Consider the following 19,363-nt stretch of genomic DNA (forward strand, 5'->3'; position numbering starts at 1 on the left):
AGGGCTGGTACTCACCAGAGCTGCCACAGCGAGTTGTCAGAGGACGGCCAGGGCAGCCAGCAGGATGAGCCCTGTGGCTGCAGGCGAGTGTGGGGCGCTGCTGGCGCTGCTGCTGGTGCCATTGCCGTTACTGGAGGTGTTGGAAAGGGTGCTGGCTGGCTCCATGCTGGCCTGACCCTTCATGCAGACAAAGCCTCATGGGGTGTCCCCCCAGCCCACTCACCGGCCCCACGGCAGATGTGGGTGCAGCCCCAGCATTGCTGTGTCCCCAGGGGAGTGTCCCGGCTGCCACAGTTCCTGCACCGACCCGGTCTGGTGGCAAGGCAGAGGTTGTTCTGGCCCAGTGGTCGCCCGGCTGGGCATGTGGGATGGCTGCGGTGCCGGGAACACAGGGAGGCTCCCACGGCAGTGCTGCTGGCTCTGCTAGTCCCAGTATGGGAGGAGGGCGGGCGGGAAGGAGGGAGGGAGGGAAGCATGGGCTGATATCACTGGCAGGAGCCCAAACATCTGTGGGCAGTGGGAGAAGTTGTTATTGCCAAAAATTAAAGGGCTCCCTCCAGGGTCACCGCGGCAGGAGGGCTCCTGCCATGGGTGCCAGGGTGCCTGGTGGGCCAAGGGCACTGCCTGGCTATGCTGGGTTGACATCCTGCTGATCCCTAGCCCAGCAGCACCCCAGCACCTTGCTGGCTGCCCCTTGCTGTGCCTCGCTCAGTGACATGCTGCTGTGGCACACAGTGGGCCACCATGGACCCTGCCAACTCAGCCCTCTGGAGATGAGATCAGTGGAAGAAGCTGCCCATGACACACCTCGGTGCAGCGCTCTGCAGAGTGCAGGGTTTAGCTGTGGCATCCTCAGCATGTGCCCCACAGCACCAGCAACACGTTTGGCATATCCCCAGCACCAGCACTTGTCTGGGGCCAGGCTGAGCAGTGATAGTGCATTGAAAAGGGGGAGGATGATGGGTGTCTGTCACCTGTGGCTGCAGCTGTGGCTCCACAGGGTTTGCAGATGCACGAGCCAGAGACACACCCCGGGGCACGGGTGCTCAGCCTTTATTGAACACCAGTTGAGCAGGGATGGCAGAAACCAGTGGCCACGGGAGCAGCAGCCCAGGTGTGTGGTACCAGCTAGAGCCGGGTAGCACCATGTGGGAGCGGGCAAGGCGAGCCCACCCGGATGGTGGGGCTGGGCATCTCCTCGGGGTAGGAGAGCACGGGGTTGTCCAGCCCCAGCCTGGCCTTGTCCCGGGGAGGGCCCTCATGCTCCTCCCAGCCCTCGGGGCTGCGGCAGCGGTCGGTGCAGCAGAGGGTGGCCTGGGTGATGACCCGGTCAAGGGGCTGCAGCGAGTGCATCCAGGCGGGGAGGAAGTCCCAGGTCTGCAGCCATTTGGGCAAGCGGCCAGGGCTGTGCGCCTGCAGTGCGTTCACCAGCCCCACGAAGAAAAGGAGGCCGAGGAAGGGTGCGCCCACCCCCACCAGCGCCCGCCAGCCCGCCATGGAGATGCCGAAGACGAGGGAGGGCAGCAGGAGGAAGCAGATGATGAGGTATAGCACGGCGAACCAGCGGTACTTGGCCGTGCGCTCGCCCAGCGCCTTGGCCATGCGGATGGGCAGGCGGGTGAAGGGCAGTGGGTACCACAGCAGGATGCCAGAGATGTTGAAGAAGAAGTGGCAGAGAGCAATCTGTAGGAATAGCATCCTGGTTGGGCTAGGCATGTGGGCTTCCCCCAGCCCCTGGCCTGCCCAGTGGCCTCAGCCAGAGCAGCTGTGGCCCCAGGCTGCACGTACCTGGAAGGAGCTGGCCAGCTTGTCCCCTGGGCTGGCCAGGGCAGCCAGGATGGCGGTGGTGGTGGTGCCAATGTTGGAGCCCAGGGTCAGCGGGTAGGCGCGCTCAATGCTGATCACTCCCAGACCTGTGGGAGAGGCACCCCATCCCGCCCCATTGTTCCTTGCCAGAGCCATCCCCACATTCTCTCAAGGAGGCACAGCTCCTCCCATCCCTGTGAGTGCCACAGCACACCCAGGCCATCACAGCAGGGACCAGCACTTGGCAGGGGACCAAGCATGGCTGTGGGAGAGGCACCCCATCCCGCCCCATTGTTCCTTGCCAGAGCCATCCCCACATTCTCTCAAGGAGGCACAGCTCCTCCCATCCCTGTGAGTGCCACAGCACACCCAGGCCATCACAGCAGGGACCAGCACTTGGCAGGGGACCAAGCATGGCTGGGACTCACCAATCAGGGGTGTGATGGCTGATGTGAAGACAGAGCTGCTTTGCACCACGAAGGTCATCCCAGCACCCACCACCATGGCGAAGTACCCAGTGAGCCAGCTGAGAGGGTGTGGGAGGTCTGCCACGGCATGGCCATGGGCACAAGTGTGGACACAAACATAGGCATGGACACATCAGTTAGGAGCAGCCCAGAGCTCCTACATGGTGCTGGGGAGAGGCTGTGAGGCCACGCTCTAGGTATGGGGTCAGGCTTGGGTATGGGGCCAGCCCAGTGGCTGGGGAAAGAGGAAGGGGACACCTGGAGGCCATGACGGCCATAAGCAGAGTGGGGATCAGGGACAGGCAGGGGACATGTGGGACAGGCAGGGACAGAGGGCAGGGACAACCAAGGATAGGTCTGAGGATGGCAGGTGGGAATGGGGATGGGCGGCCATGTGGCAGATGGTCCCTGTCCTACTCACCAGTGTTGATGACCTTCTGGATGGCTTTGGCCACCTGCCCCTTGAGCAGGGAGTTGAGGAGTTTGACGAGGAGGATGAGGCAGGTGCAGAGCACGACGAGAGACCCAGCCAGCAGCACCAGCCCCACGGCCAGGTCGGGCAGTGGTGTGTCAGTGAAGAGATGCTCGCCTGCCCCACAGCATGGCTGGGCGAGGGGCTGGGGCTGGCCCGGCCCCACTCACAAACCTGCCCCCGCAGACAGCCCCACACCTGGACCCCAGCCCCAACATCTCCTAGCCCTGCCCCACACCATGGATCCAGCACTGCTCCATCCCACGTACAGCCCCCTAGCCCTGCCTGCATCTCCCCAGCCCCATGTCCTGTGACCCAGCCCTGCCCAAGCACCCACTCACACTTCTGCCTGGTGACATTGTGGAGGATCTCAATGCCTTTAGTGCTGCAGTGCCCAGGGGCTGTGCAGTTCGGGGGGGGCCCAAGCCCCACAGCAGCCATCTGCAGGGAGAGGGTGTGCTGCAGCTGGCTCCACAGTGTCCTCAGCCAGCCCCTCCCCACTCCTCCTCCATGGGATTGTTTGGTGGCCCCAGCAGGGCCACGGACCCCTCACCTGTGGGGATGTAGGGCCACACCAGACGCGGATGAGGCTCCGGTTGCGCAGGCTCTCATCCCCTGTTGCAATGCCGGTGATCACTGACTTGTCCAGCTGCAACAATAGACATTGGTTTGGTGAGGGCCCTTGGGGGCTAACAGCACTCAGAGCTTGGGGACATCTTCACTGGGATTGGGACACCACTGCCAGCCTGGGGACACTTGGATACAACCACCGCCAAAGGGACACCAATGCTGAGGGACCACTACCAGCGTGGGGACACCACGCTGCTGAACACAACAGCTGAGGAGACCTGGATGATGAGCTTGGTGAACGGCTCTGTGATGATCTTCAGCAGGTCAGGGGCATCCTTCCCGCTGCGGATGTTGAAGGTGGCCACAACCAGGCGGGTGACATGGTGCAGGTACCCACTCACCACCTCCAGTGGCAGCAGGACCAGCACTGACAGCCAGTTGAAGCAGTCGTGCACCGTGGCACCGGCAAAGGCTCTGTCAGAGTGGAGGAGCCCATTGGCATGGGATGGCTGTGGGGAGCAGCCCCCAGCCCCCCAAGTGTCCTCTGACCCAAGCAGCCCTCACCGTTTGAACTCACTGCGGTCACCGGCCTGCATGAGGGCCACGATGGTGTTGGTGACGGAGGTGCCGATGTTGGAGCCCATGATGATGGGGATGGCAGAGCGCACCTCCAGCACTGGGGACAGAGAGACCCTGTGCCTCGCATGGCTCTGCTCAGGATTACCCCATCCAGCCACCCTGTCCCCCAGCCTCAGGTCCCCAGGAACCTCGTGGCACACTCACACCCTGAGGAGACCATGCTGACAATGATGGAGGTGGAGGTGGAGGAGCTCTGCACCAGCACAGTTACCAGGATGCCCACCACCAGCCCAGCCACCGGGTTGGAGAGGATGGCGTTGTCCTTGAAGATGTCCCCTGCCACCTTGCCTGCAAAAGAATGTGAGCAGCAGTCTGCTGGCACTGCAGGTGCCACCAGACTTCAAGGAGTCCCTGCCACCCTACTACCTCCAGCCAACTGGAAGGCAGAGCTGAGCACGTCCAGGGAGCACACAAAGAGGTACAAGAAGCCAAACATCAGGGGCACCTTGAGAAGGGAGACACAGATGGACTGGACCCTGGCCCAGCACCCGAGCTCTGTGCAAGACAAGAGAGAATGTTAAATGCCTGCTCCCTGGCTCCCTGGACTCCCACAGCCCTACACCATCCTCCTGGCCCCCGGCAGCACAGGGCTCATCCCCAGCTATGCCACCACTCCCTGGGTCCCCTCCATCTCCTCTCACCCTGGAGTGCCTTGTGCCAATTGCTTCCATTGTCCCTCAGCTCTTCCTACGTCACCCCAGAGAGCTGAGTGTTGCCCCACACTCCTCTCCCCATCCTGGCACCCCACACTCCTGGTACTCCAAGCTTCTCTGGGTGTCTCCAGCAGGTCTCTGGAGTGTTCCCCAACTGAGGTGCTCTATGCCCACCACTCACAGGGCCTCACCTGGCTTTTGCAGCTCGTCCAAGCCCAGCCGGGGCCCCTGCCAGGGCAGCACATCCAGCTCGTAGCGCTCCCTGCCCTCGCGCAGGCACCCCGGGGAGCCGGGGCAGGGGAAGCCATGGTCAGGGCAGGGCACAGGACCAACGGTGAAGGGGCAGGTGTGGGCACCCGGCAGCCGATGCAGAGCTGGGAAGAGGGGTCACCCACGTTACAGCCCCATCCTTGTGGTGACCCCCCTGCGGCACTGCCTGGGCCAGGATCTGGCCAGAAGCAGAGCTGAGCCTGGTGAGGTGAGGAAGAGGAGGAGGAGGAAGGCTGGGGGCACCTACCTTGGGGGCTGGGGCAGTAGGCAAACTGGGGCCCATGAACCATCCTTGCTCCCCGCACTGGGCAGTGGGGCAGGACCGGGCTCTCCCTCCGGTAGGGCAGCATCACTCCTGTTGAGGCTGAGCAGAGGTGGCCGCGCGTCACCATGGCTGTGCTACACTGACTGCCACATCCCCCCAAACCCCTGAAGTACTGGCACCACTGAGGAGCACCATTCCATCACTCGATGGTCCCTTGGGCCACCAGCCCACAGCCCTTTATACACACGCCAAGAGCAAAGTCTAAGGAGCCCCGTGTTGCCCCTCGCCTCCGCTCGATGCTCACCTCCTCCCCAGAAATTCCTGTAGTTAATGGGTAACCCGTCTGCATCCCACGTCTGCTGCGGCCCTGGAGCGGGATGGGGCACGCGGCCCTGGGGTACCCGGCACTTCTCGCCTCGCCTGCCCGAAGCCTGGGCGAGTGGCAGCTGCTGCAGTGAGGAGCAAACCTGGGGCAGTGCTGGAGCCCAGTGCCCGAGGGGTGATGCCGGAGCACCCTCAGCTCTCCATCTTTCGGTGCCAGGTGCTTCATCCACTGCATGAGAGCAGGAGGAGAAGGGCTTGGTGCTAGTGCTGCCAGGGCATCCCAAAACAGAGTTGAGCCCAGTATGCATCCACCATCCTCAGAGCCATCTGAGCATCAGCCCAGCGCAGGACGTCCTCACCCCCAGGGCACTGGTGGTGGGTGACGTCAGCGCCAGAACGATCCGTGTCCTGTCACTGGTGTGATGGTGGCACGCAGCCCGGCTCAGCCCAGCAGCACTGCGAGGGCAGAGCATCTTCCTGGCATGTCTGATGCCAGGGTGGGCAGGAGCGGAGCGACACCACCACTGCCTTCACCACCTCCTCGACGCTGTTTATGATTACCTGCTGCTTATGCACCTCCAGCCAAGTTTCCATCCACCCACAGAACACCCAGCTGGCTCATGTCCACATCTGTCTGCAGGAGAGACAGGGGACAAATGCCCCTCCAGCCCCAGTGCCTGTGGCAGTAGGCACAGAGAGACCGCATGGCTGCCACATCCCATTTCCCCAGGATCAGGCACTCCCAGGACCCATTGCCATGGATGAGCCAGGTGCAATTGTATGAAAGCAGTAAGGGAAGATTCCTTGAGTACTCCAGGGCACTCAGGGACAGGCTGGGGACATTCCTGCCATTCCTGGAGCATCACTGAACCTCCTCCACTGAGTCACAGGCTTGATAGAGCTGAATGCCCAGGGAGAGCCACAGCAGGGGACATGTCCTGCCTCTTCAGGGCCTGGGGAGCCTTCTGCCCAGGGGGTGCAGCCAGTGGGTAGAAGGCTGGTGTCCGCACTTGCCCCATGCCCGGGGGCTCTTGGCCAGCTGCCCCCACAATCATTAACCTGGTGAGGCCCTGGCAGCTCTGGCTGTCACTTATTGACAGGGTTGAGGCTGAAGTCCTTGGTCGTGCCGGCCCTACAGCTTCCCCTACTCTGTCAGCAGTGCTGGGAAAACAAGCTCCTGGCACTGCCCCTTGCTGCCAATCTAGGTGGCACTGAAGTTGAGGGCTGGCCCAAGCTCTGCCCTGGTCCCAGGAGGGTTCTGTGGGGTACAGAAAGGTTAGAGGGACAGTGCTGCTGGGAAAAGCATCATCTGGCCTTAGCCACAGAGGAAGGAAAAGAATGCACATCCAGGCAATGCTCTTTATTTCCCCCGGTTTCACACCACAGACAGAACTAAGCAGCACCACAGAGACACAGGGGGGCTCTGACTGGGGCTGTGGGACCACAGCTGGCTGTGGCACCATGGAGCTGGGTGGCCTTGCCCCCATCCCTGGGCAAGCCTGGGAGCCCTGGACCACCCCTCTGCCTCTGGCCAGACAGTGGTGATGGAGCGGTTACCGAAGGCACAGTCAGGAAGGGCCCTGGCACACACAGATGCTGGGGGGATCTCCTGGCTGCTGTAGGGGGGTTGTCTCTATTGCAGGCTGTGTCTGAGATCACTGGGGACACCAGGCTGCTGGGCATGGGGACCTGCAGGACTGGCAGAGCTGGGCTCAAGGCTACAGCCCAGCACATCTGTTGGCAAGAATGACAGGATGGGCACATGCTGGTCACCTGCACATCAGACTGAGGTGCTCAGCACCCAGGGGTGCTGCATTCCTCAGACACAAGGCAGACCTGTCCCTGAGGCTGAGCACCCTCAGCCCCAGCTGGGATGGGGCAGGGGGTCTATGGGGATTTGCTCCTGTAGGTTGCTTCAGCAGCCACCCACATAGGGTCTCTGGCGGGGAGGAGCGAGGCTTTTTTGGCACAACCTTCTGGCTCTGCCTCTGTCTGCCCAGGGCAGGAACCATGTGCCCTCCTCCACAGCAGAGCTACTGTGGCAGGATCAGGCCACACTCAGGCAGTGCAGACAGTATCGACCTGCCCAGGGCACAGGCTGGCAGGGCCATGCTCACCCTCCCCCAGAAGGGTGGACCCACGCATGAAAGGGACAGCCCTGTTTCCACAGGGCCAGGGACTGGATCTGACTCTCAGCTGCAGGCACATGTCATCCTGACCCTGCCTGCTTCTGAACCAGAGTTCAGGGCTGGAGCCTGCCTTGAAACCCCACTCACCCTCTCCATCCTACACACCCTTCAGCTGGAAGGGTGCTTTCCCCACCCAAATGGTGAGTGGGGCTGTGGCAGCCCGGCACAGGCAGGATGTGCTGGGTAGGCAGCTCTGCCACAGGCAGAGGCACTGGGCAGGATAGCGCCAGGCATGCACAAGATGTTGCAAAGTGCTTTGCAACAGGGGTTCAAACTATGTACAGGACTCCCTTGACGTGCACCAGGATGCGACCCCACGGAGGGGCATGGCAGCTGCTCAGCCACTCACAGCGACACGACACGACAGTTTGGGACAGGACGTGGATGAATCTGTGGTCCAGGCAGTGTCGGCGGTGCAGGGCAGGGGCTGGTCAGACCCCATGTTGAACCCTGGCGTGGCCTGGGGGTACTACACATCAGGTGGGGATGTGCAGCAGGACTCGTCAGAACTTGTGGTCGAATGAAGGCTGAGCCAGTGCAGGCTCTGCAGGCTGGGGATGGCTGCTTCCCTCAGAGCCTGGGTGGGCAGCACAGGGTTGATTCGACCCTTCACAGGCACTGTCATCCTGCACGGGCAGCTGGAGGAAGTCAGGCAGGACCAGGTCCTCCTTGGAGAGCAGCCCACGCTGGTCGTTGGCCCGGCAGCTCTGGGCACGGTTCAGTAGCTCCACCAGCCCTGAGAAAATGCAGGTCATGCACCTGAGCCCAGCACTGGGGGTTTGTCCTAACACCTCGGCTGCCCTCTCCACCTGATATGACCCTGAACATGTCCCAGGCACAGCACCTGCTCCATGCCAGCACCCATGGGACCCTGCACCCATCCCCAGCACACCAGGAGCCCTGCATCCCTCACCCTGTGTTTTGCCCCAGCCCCTCAGGTTTCAGACATGCCAGGACTCACCTTCCAGGTCATACGTGCGGCGGTTGAGGTTCATGGTGGCTGAAGACCGTGGCCGGGAGAAGGAGGAGGGCATCTCCCACCGTGTGTCAGGCTCTGCTCCTGTTGGGCTTCCCTCCTGCCATGAGCAGCCCAGGTCTCAGCCATGGGGCAAGGAGGTGGCACTCCCCCCATCTCACATTCCAGTTGCCTTCCCACAGCCTGGCTCCCACCTCAGCACCTGCTGCCCAGCCCCGCAGCATGTGCCAGGGCCCACCTTCCCCACGGACCACAGCAGCAGCTGTGTGGGCATCTCTGGACCAGAGTTGGTGGGATCTTAAGCTCACCTCACTTCGGAGCGGAGAAGGGGCAGCTGCAGCCTCTGCACTCTCCATCACTCGCACGTCTGCAAGGGAAGTGATGCTCAGCACCCCATCCCAGCATCCTGATCCCAGCCTGGCCAGTGACAGGATGGAGCCCATCCCAGGTAGCAGGAGGCATGGCCACCAGAAAGCAGCCTAGCCCTGTGAGCACTCTGCAGGGTGGCATGGCTTGAGGTGACATAGTTTGGGAGGGAGGACATTTTACCTGCTGGCGTTTCCAGGACAAGTTTCTGAGCAGACACTGTGCTGACCAGCTTCTCCAGGTCCAGGGCAGCCAGCTCGCCTTGCTGCAAAAGGAACAGCCAGCCGGCATCACACTCACTGTGGCATGGCAAAGGCAGCCAGGCTGAAGACCTGCGAGCTCCCCAGCCAGAGCCCACTGGCTCACGGGGCACCACACCACCAGTCCCTCCCAGCCCACAGTGGGATGTCATGGCCTGGCCCAAAAATGGGGATTCTACGAGCCCACAGGCTGCCCCCAGCACAGACTGCTGCTCCCCACCACCTAGTCACAGGCAGAAGCCCTTGTCCCCAGCCCCAGACCCGTGGCTCCCCCCATCAAAGGGGATGGGGCCATGTCCCCCGAGCCTCACCCGCCGCAGCAGCGCCTGCTCCATCCTCACACCGTACTTCCCCAGCACGGGCTGCAGCGCTTCCCGGATGCGCTTGGTTGACTTTGCTGTGATGCGGATGGTCTTACTGAGGGAGGAGATTTCCAGGCTAAAGAGGGGGAGAAAAGGCTGTGACAGGCAGGGGCAGAGCCAGGGCATTCGGGACTGCATGGGGGACTGGGCGTGGGGCACCGTAGGTGGCCACACATGATGTGGACTGGACCCATGTGGGTAAGAGCATCAGCACTGAAACTCTCACTCACTCAAAGCTTATCCTGTTCTCCAGCTTCACCTCCTGGTCTGCCAACACGGAGCACTCCTGATCCAGCACCAGTGCTTTCTGCAAGAGCCAAACCATCAAGAGAGAGCCAGTAGAGCGGCACATGGTCCCAGCATGGGGATGGTCTGCCTGGCAGGGATCCTACTCCCCGCTGCCTGCCTTACCTGTTCGTTCCCCACCAGGTAGACCTTGATGTCAGGGAGGCTGAAGCCACGCTTCTCACATATCCCTGCCAGCATGTCACGGATGGAGTGGCCAGGCCGGACAGAGGCCAGCGAGGCCGTGCCATCGGGCAGGTACACACAGCAGTACTTCATGGGCTTGGCTGGCAGCTCTGCCTCGCTGCCCCCCAGGCTCTTCCGTTGGCCCTGGGTGAGGGATGTGACAGGATGAGCCTGACCAGTGGCACTGTAATACCATGGGGTTGGTGCGGTGACAACTCACCTCTGTCCAGGGGCTGGTGGCTGTGCTGGCTGAGGAGAGGAAGCCCAGGTCCAGGCTGGCTGAGGAGTTGAGTGAGCCCTGGGATTCCCGCCAAACCATGGTGCTCCTGCCACCTTCTCCCCCCTCTAGGACAGACAGAGGGACAGTGGTGGGAACCCTTCAGGGGTGGTGTGGCCCCTCTGTCCTGCTCAGCACAGCACCTACCTGCCCAGGAGGGCTCTCGCCGCTCTGCCCTCCTGAAGGACCGGCGGGGGCTGTGGTTGGCACCACTGCCTGCTGTCTCCACACCCAGTGGCAGGGACTTGCCCGGCTTCAGCTTCGACTTCTGGGGTGAATTGAGCAGCATCTCAACATGAGGACATCCAAGGTTTCCCTTGCCTTTCCCTGGTCCCCTGACTGCTTGTCTTGTCCTCAGCCTGGGGCTGGGTTTGGTCTGAGCAGCAGGGAAGAGACCCAGCATTGAAGGGACATGTCCTCCTTCCCCATTCCCCCCCACTCACCTTGCTGAGCTCAGGAGGGGGGCTGCTGCTGCGGGAGTGGGGCCGCAGGTCAGGCAGGGGCTGACCCTGGCTCTCTGCCCGCAGGCAGGCCTGGTAGAGCGGGGATTTCACAAAGCGTGTGTAGCTGTCAAACTTCATCAGGTTAAAGATCTGGAAAGGGAGGATGCATGTGCCTAAGACCCCTGCCTGCCTACACCTTGCTCTGGCCACTGCCCTGTGGCACGGCTCCATGGTGAAAGGATGGTGGGTGATATGTGGGATGGTCCCGGAGCCCTCCCCAGTCCTGCAGGTGGAGCACAGGTGCTGCCCATACCTGGAGCTGCTGGATGCGAAACATGTCTGGGGAGGGGGTGGCCAGCATGTCCTCCCCAATCCAGGCCTGTTTGTCAATGTTCACAGGACTGACTGAGTGGCTGGAGAGGAACTCATCGTAGATCCGCCGTGCCTCCTGGGCCAGCTGGGGGAACAGGGGGTCAGGCTGAGACCAAGAATCCCCTCCTTACTGCCACCCTTGGCTCACCCCTGCCCTCAGTCACCTGAGCCCTCAGGAATCAACCTTCTCCTGGGACCAGCTCAGTATTTGGACTTCAGGGCCAAGCTCTTGGCACAACACGCCAGTCCCTCTGCAGAGGTACAACCTGAGGGAGGAACCATCCCCCGTGGTTGCCTGGCTCTGTTCCCATGATCCCCAATCCAGCTCTGCCCTTCATCTCTTCTGTCCCTCCAGCAGCACTGGCCACCCTCTGGCCACCCTGGGCTGGGGAAGCACATCCTGCTCCATGGGGCAGGTATCCCAGTTGTAGCTTTTCTGATGTACACCAAATCCATCTGCTTATTCCTCCTGCAAGAGCCCCCAGCCTCCTTAGCCCGCCAGGACAGGCTGGACAGCTCTGCCCAGGTCCCTCCCAGCAGCTGGGTGACCCAGACTGCACAGAGACTGTACCTTCTGCGTGTCACTGGCTGGGATCTGCTGGAAGCGCTCACATGCCTGCCAGAAGTAGACGTTTTCAGCGCTGAACTCCTTCTTGAGGAACTCCTGTGGGGCAGAGAGAGTTGCTGGCCTGGTGGCACCGTGGCTGTGGGACAGTTGGTGGCCAACAGTGGATGGGAGTGGGGACCAAGTCCTGGGCTGTGGCACTCACAGTGAAGTAGGTGACGGCCACATGGTCCTGCAGCAGCGTCTCGAAGGATTCAGCCCAGCTGACCACAGACCCCTGTGTGGAGCCACAGGTGGCTGGTGCTGGCAGGCTGTTCACACTGTGGTTGCTGCCACGGGCCCTGGAGGCATTTAACTCTGAGAGAGAAAAAGGGTCAGTCCTGGCTGTCTCCCTGTCCCCCAGCATCACTCCCCAGCACCAGCAGCCTTCTGTGTCTGCAGCAAGTTCATCCGCCCCATCCCGATCGGAGCTGGTTAGCCCTCAGGAAGGGAACACGAGGAGCATCACAGTAGCATCCTCGGAGGACTGAGCACCATGATGCCACAGCTGGCACCTCCAGGCACGACAGCTCTCCCTGCCAGTGCTGGCAGTCCTCTCCCCCCACCCCCCCCCCGGTGGGGTGTCACCGTGACTCCACCTGTGACTCATCTCCCAGGGGAAGGCACCCACCCAGGAGGGAAACCAGGGTGGAAGGGACATGGAGAGCACAACGGCACAGAGGGAACTTGGAAGATGGACGGAGGTGCCTGAACTCACCTCCTCTATTCCTCTGTCCATGACGAGGGACAAACCCAGCAAGTGGAGGGCACAGAAAGTGTCACCCTCAGCTCCTAATCCTAAGGAAACCCTCCCTAGGGGAAACCCAGGGTGACCATGTATTCAAAAAGATGGAAGTTCCCAGGGGCAACCCCGGCTTTTGAACTGGTTGGACTGGTGAGCAACTGGAAGCAAGGGGTCATTTGCAACAGAACCATTTGCAATGGAAGCAGTGCTCTCAGGCAAAGCTGACAGAAATGGAGGTGTGTCAGGCTGCTGCTTTGCCAGGCTCCCCACCCTTCTCCTGTCTAAAGCACGGGTAACTGGGGCCGAGATGGCCATCTCAAACGGACCATCTGAGATACCCCGTTCACAGTGAGACAGACAGACAGACAGACTCCCTTAGGAAACCCAGGGATGGCTGGTACCCAGTTCTGCTTGCCCTGGAAGCCCCTCAGCCCTCAGCACCCAAAGGTGCCAGCTGAGCAGCCATAGGGATAGACAGGCACAACAGGGCTATGCAGGAGGGATGGGGGGTACGGACAGTCCCGGCATTGCAGGCCTGGCCATGCACCCGCCCATGGCATAGCCTGTCCTGCCACAGGACCCGGCATCAGGCTGGCTGTGCGCTTCCCCCTTCCCTGAAGATCATGTTGGCCTCCCGCTCCAGGGTAAGAGCAGCCTTACCTCCATCCGACACAGCTGGGCCCTGGGGGGTGGAAAGAAGAGAGGTGAGAGTCTGCCAGCCTGGTGGAGAGGTGCCCAGGCAGGCAGCAGCTTCAGGGCAAGCCCAGTCCAAACCAGGAGCAAGGGACATGGGATCCTGGCAGAGGCAGGACACAGGGCTCCCAAATCATAGGCAGTAAGGATAGGGGGTTGCAAGGGGTGCACAGCTTTTCTACCACCTCCCCATGCCCTGGGGCCAGGCCAGCAATTGGGAAAGGGCAGATGGTATCAGATGTAACCCTGCCACCTCAACCAACCGGGGAGGAGAGAAGCACAGGAAGAGGAGGGGAGGAGGGGAGGGAAGGAAGGACAACCACAGCCCTAGGCAGGCAAACTGCCTGCTCCCTCCTTCCTTGGAGCCTGGAGCTACTGGAAGGCAGATGCCCAAAACCAGGGACTGGATGCTGCAAGCCCAAGACACAGCAGGACAGGGTGCCCTGCAGTACCTGCTGGGCTGCCCCAGATACCAGCTCTAGGGATGGAGTGCCCCAGGACCCACAACAAGCAGGGAGATGGGCAGAACCACTGCAGCCAAAGCCCGGCCAAGCACTCGCTGCACGGTGCTGCCTTTCATCACCTCCTTGGGGCCACACTGAAGTGATGCCCTGACTGAAGTAGGTGCCCTTGACCTGCCCAGTGCCCCCCACCCTGCCAGCCCCACACACCTCAGCCTATCCCGCATACTCTCTGACTGTTCCCATCCCAGCCCCACACAATCCAGGAGTACTATCCCACCCCTGCCTTTCCCTGCTACCCCATGCCACATGCCACTGCCATGCCCCTTATCCCAGCCCCATGCACCCCCATCTTGCCAGCTCCTTGCTCTTCCCATCCATCCTTGCTGCCCACACTCACATAGCTCTGCCCTGCCTGTGCCACCCAGTCCTAAACACCACAGCACTGCTGACTCCTGTGCCCCATCCCCATGAGTCACTGCTTATCCATTACCCCAGTGCCACACATCTCCACTTACAGCCCTGTTCCAGCTTCATAAACCCTTGCTGCTCATTACCCCAGCCCTGTATGTCCCTGCCTGCTACCCAGCCCCACATACTGCTGCCTGCCCCCAAACCCCTCTACATCTCTGCCTGCTTTGAATACCCAAGCCCCATCCTGCACTGCCTGCTACCCAGTCTCACACCCTCCTGCCTGCCTGTTCCCTGGCCCCATACATCCCTCTGTCTGCACAGTATCCACACCGAGATTCCTTGCCTGCCTACTGTGCTTTCCATATTCTCCTGCCTACCGGTTACCTGCTCCCATATATCCCTCTGCCTGCCCGTTATCCACTCCACACCCCCTGCCCGCCTGGTACCCAGCCCGATACAGCCCCTGCCTGCCCAGTACCCAGTCCCACACCCTCCTGCCTGCTTGTTTCCTGGCCCCATACATCCCTCTTCCTGCTCGTGCTGGGGAGATGGGACCAGGGCTGGCATACCCTCTTCCCAGCCGATACCTAGCCCCACAGACGGCCGGCCGCCCGTACCGAGCCCGCACCGCGCCGCCGCGCGGCGGCAGCCCCGGGGTGGATGGAGACCCGGCCCCGGGCACTCACCATGCGCCGTTGGGGACCACCAGGAGTTTGCTTCTTGCCCTGCATCCCTGGCTCGGGCCGGCTCGGCCCGGCGCCCGCTACGCGGCAGCGCCCGCGGCCCCGCGCATCCCGGCCGCGGCGCGGCCGTCGCTGCTCTCCCGGCCCGGCCCGGCGCTCCTGGCACTACCGCTTTCGGCTGCCACAGGAAGGGTCGCCATGGGAACCGAGACCGCAGCGGGGGGAGCGGGGCCGCCCTCCCGCCCCGCTCCGCCGGCACCGCCCCGGTGGGCACCGGCTCCAGCGCCGGGACAGGAGGCGCCGCGGCGCCGCCGCATCCCTGTCTCCATCTGCATCCACATCCGTCATCCCATCCCCATCTGCTTCCCTGTTCCCATCCTCATCCCAATCCCCATCCTCATCCTCATCCCACTCAGTCCCCATCCCTGTCCCTGTCTCCATCTGCATCCACATTCGTGACTCCATCCCCATCTGTATCCCTGTTCCCTTCCCCATCCTAGTCTCCATCTCCATCTGCATCCTGTTCCCATCCCAGTCCCTTGCCCCCATCCCCATCTGTATCCACATCTGTGACCCTATCCCCATCTGCATCTTTGTTCCTTTCTCCATCCCTGTCTCCTCTCCCAGCATGGTCTGTGCTGCCTTGGGCTCACCACCCCATCACCACTCCTCCCCGAAGCCTGGAGAGCTCCTCCTGGTCGTCACATCACCCTAAGGAAGGGGGGTTCAGAGGCAGGATGGCATCAACATATCCAGCACACCCTGCCACCAGCCTATGCTGCTTGCTCTGCTCACACGGGGTTTGCGGGTGGCCCCAGGGCTGGTGTTTGCCTGTGCCAGCAGAACCTGGCAGAGAGGAGCGGTGGACGTGCAGCTTGGAGTCACCAAACTGATGCCTAAGCAGTTTTGCCCATCTCCTAAGGCCAGGGTTCCATGTTGATCAGCAACCACAAACCAGTGGAGGATATTTTAGGATATTTGTTAGGAAATCTCAGTAACTAACGGCACAGGATAAACCGCAGAGCACCATGGCAACCCGCTCAGGGAAATGCTAATAACTGGGACATAAGGTGGGTGATTAACCTATCAAAAGCAGAACCCTAACATTAAATTGGGTGCAGATCTATGCAGGAAAAAATGAAGCATTCCCACTGTGAGCAGGAACAAAAGTGGAGTGACATGAGCAGCCACAGCCCTGGCAATGTCTCCGGGCAGGGGGGAGTGGAGGGTGGCCCCTAAGGCTCCCCTCTATCCCCCACCACTGCATAGAGCAGAGCGGCATTGGAATGGGGGGTGATTCTGCTGCTCCCCTTCATTTGTTGGAATGTGGTTGTGTTGTCTGGCTTGGCTTTGCAACAGGAGTTATAAATAAAAATGTCTCTCCAAGAGTGCGTGACTCACGGTCCTCACCGCAAGGATAACCTCTCTGCTAGGAAACCTGATCTGAGGACCAAACTGCAGCTTGCAGGAATCAAAGACATTGCTCAATTAATGTATTTAATGCAAATGGAGAATGCACAAGCCCTTCACTCCACCTGGGCTGGGGTGGGCTGCAGTGGAAGGTCCCTCTGGACCCCTGTCCTGCACCATCCCCGACCTTGAGCTGCCAACAGCCCAGCCCTTGACCTGCTCCAGGGCCTGGTGGTTTCCCTCGGGCAGCAGTGGGTGATGTGGCCTCAGGCAGCTCCAGCCTCAGCATTTCCTCCTGCCACCCTCTGAGGGGGCAGCTTGTGGGTGCTGGTGGGAGTCTGTGTCAGCCCTGTGCCCCAGGGCACAGCCATACCCGTGGTGCCTGGGCACAGCATCCTCTTGGGGTGGGAGCCTGGCCTCATGGGGAGAGGGATGCCCTGTGCCCCAGTGCCCCAGCCCAGGGGGACCTGGTTTATCCCGGGGGTAGGTGACGGCGGGGCGACAGCTGGCTGGGGGATTTGCTGAGGGCATTATTTAATGCTGTGGGTAAATGGAGGAACAGCAGCTAATTCTGGAGCCCATAATCCTCTTCCTCCCCCGGGGATGGGGAGCGTGCCAGTCACGCAGCCGCCGGCGGGCCCCGGGGACAGGCCCCCGGCAGCTCCCCAGGTGTGCTGCGGGCCACAGAGACTCCTGGACCATGGGTGATGTGCAGAAGGTAAGTGGGGTCCGGTGACATCCCACCTGCTCCAGGGTGGGTGAGTAGCACCAACTCTCAGTTGCAGTGCTGGGCAGGCTGGCAGAGCAGGGCTCTCCCCTGAGGACATTCCCCCAGCACACTCAGGAGCTGCCAGAGGTGCTGGGGCAGGGACAGCGTACCTGGAGGGAGAGGAATTGAGGCTCTGTGGATCTGCCATGGGACCACCCCAAGCCTGGACACCTTGGGAGCAGAGCTCAGGCCACAGACACAGGGTACCCATAGCCAACAGGGCACCCAGTTCTCCCCCTCCAAAACAAGGGAGCTCTGCAGCCACCCGGCACCCCACAGGACTCCCCCAGCATCTCCCTGTGCCCCCCAGGGGCTGCTCTCCGTCATCCAGAAGCTGAAGGGTTCACCAGAGCAGGAGCTCCGCATTGTCCTGCTGGGGCTGGACAACGCGGGGAAGACGACGCTGCTGAAGCGCCTGGCATCCGAGGAGGTCAGCACCATCACCCCCACTCAGGTAGGTGCTGCTGGGGCCCACGGCCAGTGGGGGGGGAGGAGGGAGTGCAGGTCCCAACTGTCCCTTGGGTGATGCCCGAGTTTGTGTCTCTGCTCAGGGTTTCAACATAAAGAGTGTCCACTCGCATGGTTTGAAGCTGAATGTCTGGGATATCGGGGGGCAGCGCTCCATCCGCCCATACTGGAAGAAGTATCTGGGCAGCACAGACCTGCTGGTGAGTGGGGCAGTCCCACACAGCCCTGTGCATGGAGAGATGTGCCCTCTGTGTGGGGCCACCAGCAGTGGTGTGTGGGCCCCACAGAAGGGCTGTGCAGCCGGGCAAGAAGGAGCCCCTGACTGTCTCTTTTGTCCCCACGGCAGATTTATGTCATTGACAGTGCTGACCAGAAGCGTTTCGAGGAGACAGGGCAGGTATGAAGGATCCGGTGGGGTTGGCTGTGGGGTCCTGGCGCTCAGAGATCTGTCTGGCACCAGCTCTTTGAGGGCTAGAGCTGGCAGAGAGGCTGCTTTCAACCGTAGGGCAGTGCTGCAGTGGGGGCCATGCTGTGCCCAGAGCTCTGTGGGAAGGGCTCAAGATCAGTCCCAGCAGGCAGAGGCACCCCCTCTATGGCAGATTCGTGCCCAGCAGCTCCCCTCCAAGCCTGGTGTGTTGCCCGAGGGGTACCTGGCACAAGGGTGACTCTGCCCCAGGTGAAAGTGACCCCTCAGGTGCCAGCCCTGGTCCCAACTCCCCAGCACCAGGTTAGGGAGTAGCAAATTCAGTTACAAACCCTGGGAATAAAGCTCTGAGAGGGGAAGGTGAGACTCTTGAGTGCCAGCCTTGGCTGTTCCAGCACCAGACGGCGTTGTGGGTGTGCCAGACAGCACGGGACTGGCAGCAGCCTCCTGCAGCTGCCCTTTACCCGGGCTCTCAGTGCTGGGAATACTTCAGCCCTCAGAGAACCCTGGGCCTATGGAGCTTCAGGGGGGCATGTCTCTCCTTTGGAATGTCCAGACCTCACAGCTACTTTATCTACAGTAAGAGAGAGGGGATGAGGTGGTTTGGGAGCTGAGGTATCCAGGCCACCCTGGGCAGCTCTGGTGAGGGCAGCAGCCCTGGGAGAAGGTTCTCTCTTGGCAGGAGCTGGCAGAGCTCACGGAGGAGGAGTCCCTGACGGGGGTCCCGCTGCTGGTGTTTGCCAACAAGCAGGACCTGGTGACCGCAGCCCCTGCAGATGAAATCGCAGAAGGGCTGAACCTCCACACCTACCGAGACCGGGAGTGGCAGATCCAGGCCTGCTCGGCCCTGTCTGGGGAAGGAGTGCAGGTAGAGATGGGGGCCTGCAGGCTCTGCAGAGGTGGGAGAGGACCCAAGGGCCTGCCATGCTCCTGGGGCTGTGCTCACAATCTCTTTTCCCTCCAGGATGGGATGAACTGGATTTCCAGCCAGATCATGAACAGAAGGAAGTAAGAGCTGTGACGTGCCAGACGGGACTGAGCTGCAGGTCCCTACATCATGGCCAACCCCCTTGGTCCCTCGGCTCCCCCCAAGGCTCTGCTGGGCCCTGAGCCTCAGACTGCCATGCTCAGATGATTTTCCCACCTAGTCTTCCACTAACCAGTTGGCTTCCCCTCTCCCTGCCTCCTGGGCTTCCATGGGCTCCTTGTACCCCTTGACCCTCCTGCAGCCCCTGTGCTGTTGGAGGAAGCACATGTCCCACTGTGTCAAGGGCTCGCACACCTCTAGCACGAGAACCTGCCCAGGATCTGGGGCAAGCACGAAGACAGCGAGGATGTGGCTGGGCAGTCACCAACGGAGGGCTCTCCTTGCCTGGTGCCAGCCCTGGCTGCAGCCACTCCCTGTGTGCCGCTGAGAGGCTGCTCTGCCAGAGCCCTTGGGACGCCCAAACCAGGGCTGCCACCGCCTTGCAGCCCATCAAGAGGGATGGGAGATTCCGCCTCCTGACCA

At 61.6% G+C, this 19,363-nt stretch overlaps 3 protein-coding genes across 3 annotated transcripts; 1 reads left to right on the plus strand and 2 right to left on the minus strand.

The window, feature by feature from the left end:
- Positions 1-1,031: 1,031 nt before the first annotated feature.
- Positions 1,032-5,300, minus strand: SLC34A1 (solute carrier family 34 member 1). The gene is made up of 12 exons (XM_029960251.1): positions 5,125-5,300; positions 4,799-4,981; positions 4,321-4,449; positions 4,099-4,242; positions 3,880-3,991; positions 3,594-3,789; positions 3,299-3,394; positions 3,087-3,186; positions 2,695-2,862; positions 2,235-2,351; positions 1,789-1,913; positions 1,032-1,683 (listed from the first exon to the last, which is right to left on the minus strand). Exons 1-12 carry the CDS (start codon positions 5,267-5,269, stop codon positions 1,129-1,131), a joined length of 2,070 nt encoding a protein of 689 aa, XP_029816111.1. The 5' UTR covers positions 5,270-5,300; the 3' UTR covers positions 1,032-1,128.
- Positions 5,301-6,841: 1,541 nt separating this feature from the next.
- RGS14 (regulator of G protein signaling 14) lies at positions 6,842-14,788 on the minus strand. The gene is made up of 15 exons (XM_029960180.1): positions 14,717-14,788; positions 13,192-13,213; positions 11,953-12,104; positions 11,754-11,846; positions 11,124-11,267; positions 10,811-10,960; positions 10,515-10,635; positions 10,311-10,435; positions 10,031-10,234; positions 9,850-9,926; positions 9,569-9,695; positions 9,181-9,262; positions 8,940-8,998; positions 8,617-8,731; positions 6,842-8,391 (listed from the first exon to the last, which is right to left on the minus strand). The coding sequence occupies exons 1-15, from the start codon at positions 14,786-14,788 to the stop codon at positions 8,159-8,161; spliced, it is 1,776 nt and encodes a 591-aa protein (XP_029816040.1). The 3' UTR covers positions 6,842-8,158.
- A 2,104-nt stretch (positions 14,789-16,892) lies between these two features.
- On the plus strand, positions 16,893-19,253 carry LOC103764885 (ADP-ribosylation factor-like protein 3). Its single transcript, XM_029960181.1, has 6 exons — positions 16,893-16,910; positions 17,047-17,415; positions 17,513-17,629; positions 17,776-17,826; positions 18,536-18,721; positions 18,818-19,253. The coding sequence occupies exons 1-6, from the start codon at positions 16,893-16,895 to the stop codon at positions 18,863-18,865; spliced, it is 789 nt and encodes a 262-aa protein (XP_029816041.1). The 3' UTR covers positions 18,866-19,253.
- The last annotated feature ends 110 nt before the right edge of the window (positions 19,254-19,363 follow it).

This window comes from Manacus vitellinus, unplaced genomic scaffold (assembly GCF_001715985.3).
Source record: "Manacus vitellinus isolate BGI_N305 unplaced genomic scaffold, ASM171598v3 scaffold_25_pilon, whole genome shotgun sequence".
Lineage (NCBI taxonomy): Eukaryota > Metazoa > Chordata > Aves > Passeriformes > Pipridae > Manacus > Manacus vitellinus.

Coding starts and splice junctions, on each gene's coding strand:
- SLC34A1 (XM_029960251.1), bottom strand. CDS start 5,269: ATGGTGACGCGCGGCCACCTCTGCTCAGCCTCAACAGGAGTGATGCTG. Junction 3,992..4,098: donor CAGCATGGTCTCCTCAGGGT/GTGAGTGTGCCA, acceptor CTCTGTCCCCAG/TGCTGGAGGTGCGCTCTGCC. Junction 2,352..2,694: donor CCAGAAGGTCATCAACACTG/GTGAGTAGGACA, acceptor ATGCCGTGGCAG/ACCTCCCACACCCTCTCAGC.
- RGS14 (XM_029960180.1), bottom strand. CDS start 14,788: ATGGTGAGTGCCCGGGGCCGGGTCTCCATCCACCCCGGGGCTGCCGCC. Junction 10,961..11,123: donor TTCGCATCCAGCAGCTCCAG/GTATGGGCAGCA, acceptor CTCCCTTTCCAG/ATCTTTAACCTGATGAAGTT. Junction 10,636..10,810: donor CCCCTCCTGAGCTCAGCAAG/GTGAGTGGGGGG, acceptor AATTCACCCCAG/AAGTCGAAGCTGAAGCCGGG.
- LOC103764885 (XM_029960181.1), top strand. Junction 17,416..17,512: donor GCACCATCACCCCCACTCAG/GTAGGTGCTGCT, acceptor GTCTCTGCTCAG/GGTTTCAACATAAAGAGTGT. Junction 17,827..18,535: donor GTTTCGAGGAGACAGGGCAG/GTATGAAGGATC, acceptor CTCTCTTGGCAG/GAGCTGGCAGAGCTCACGGA.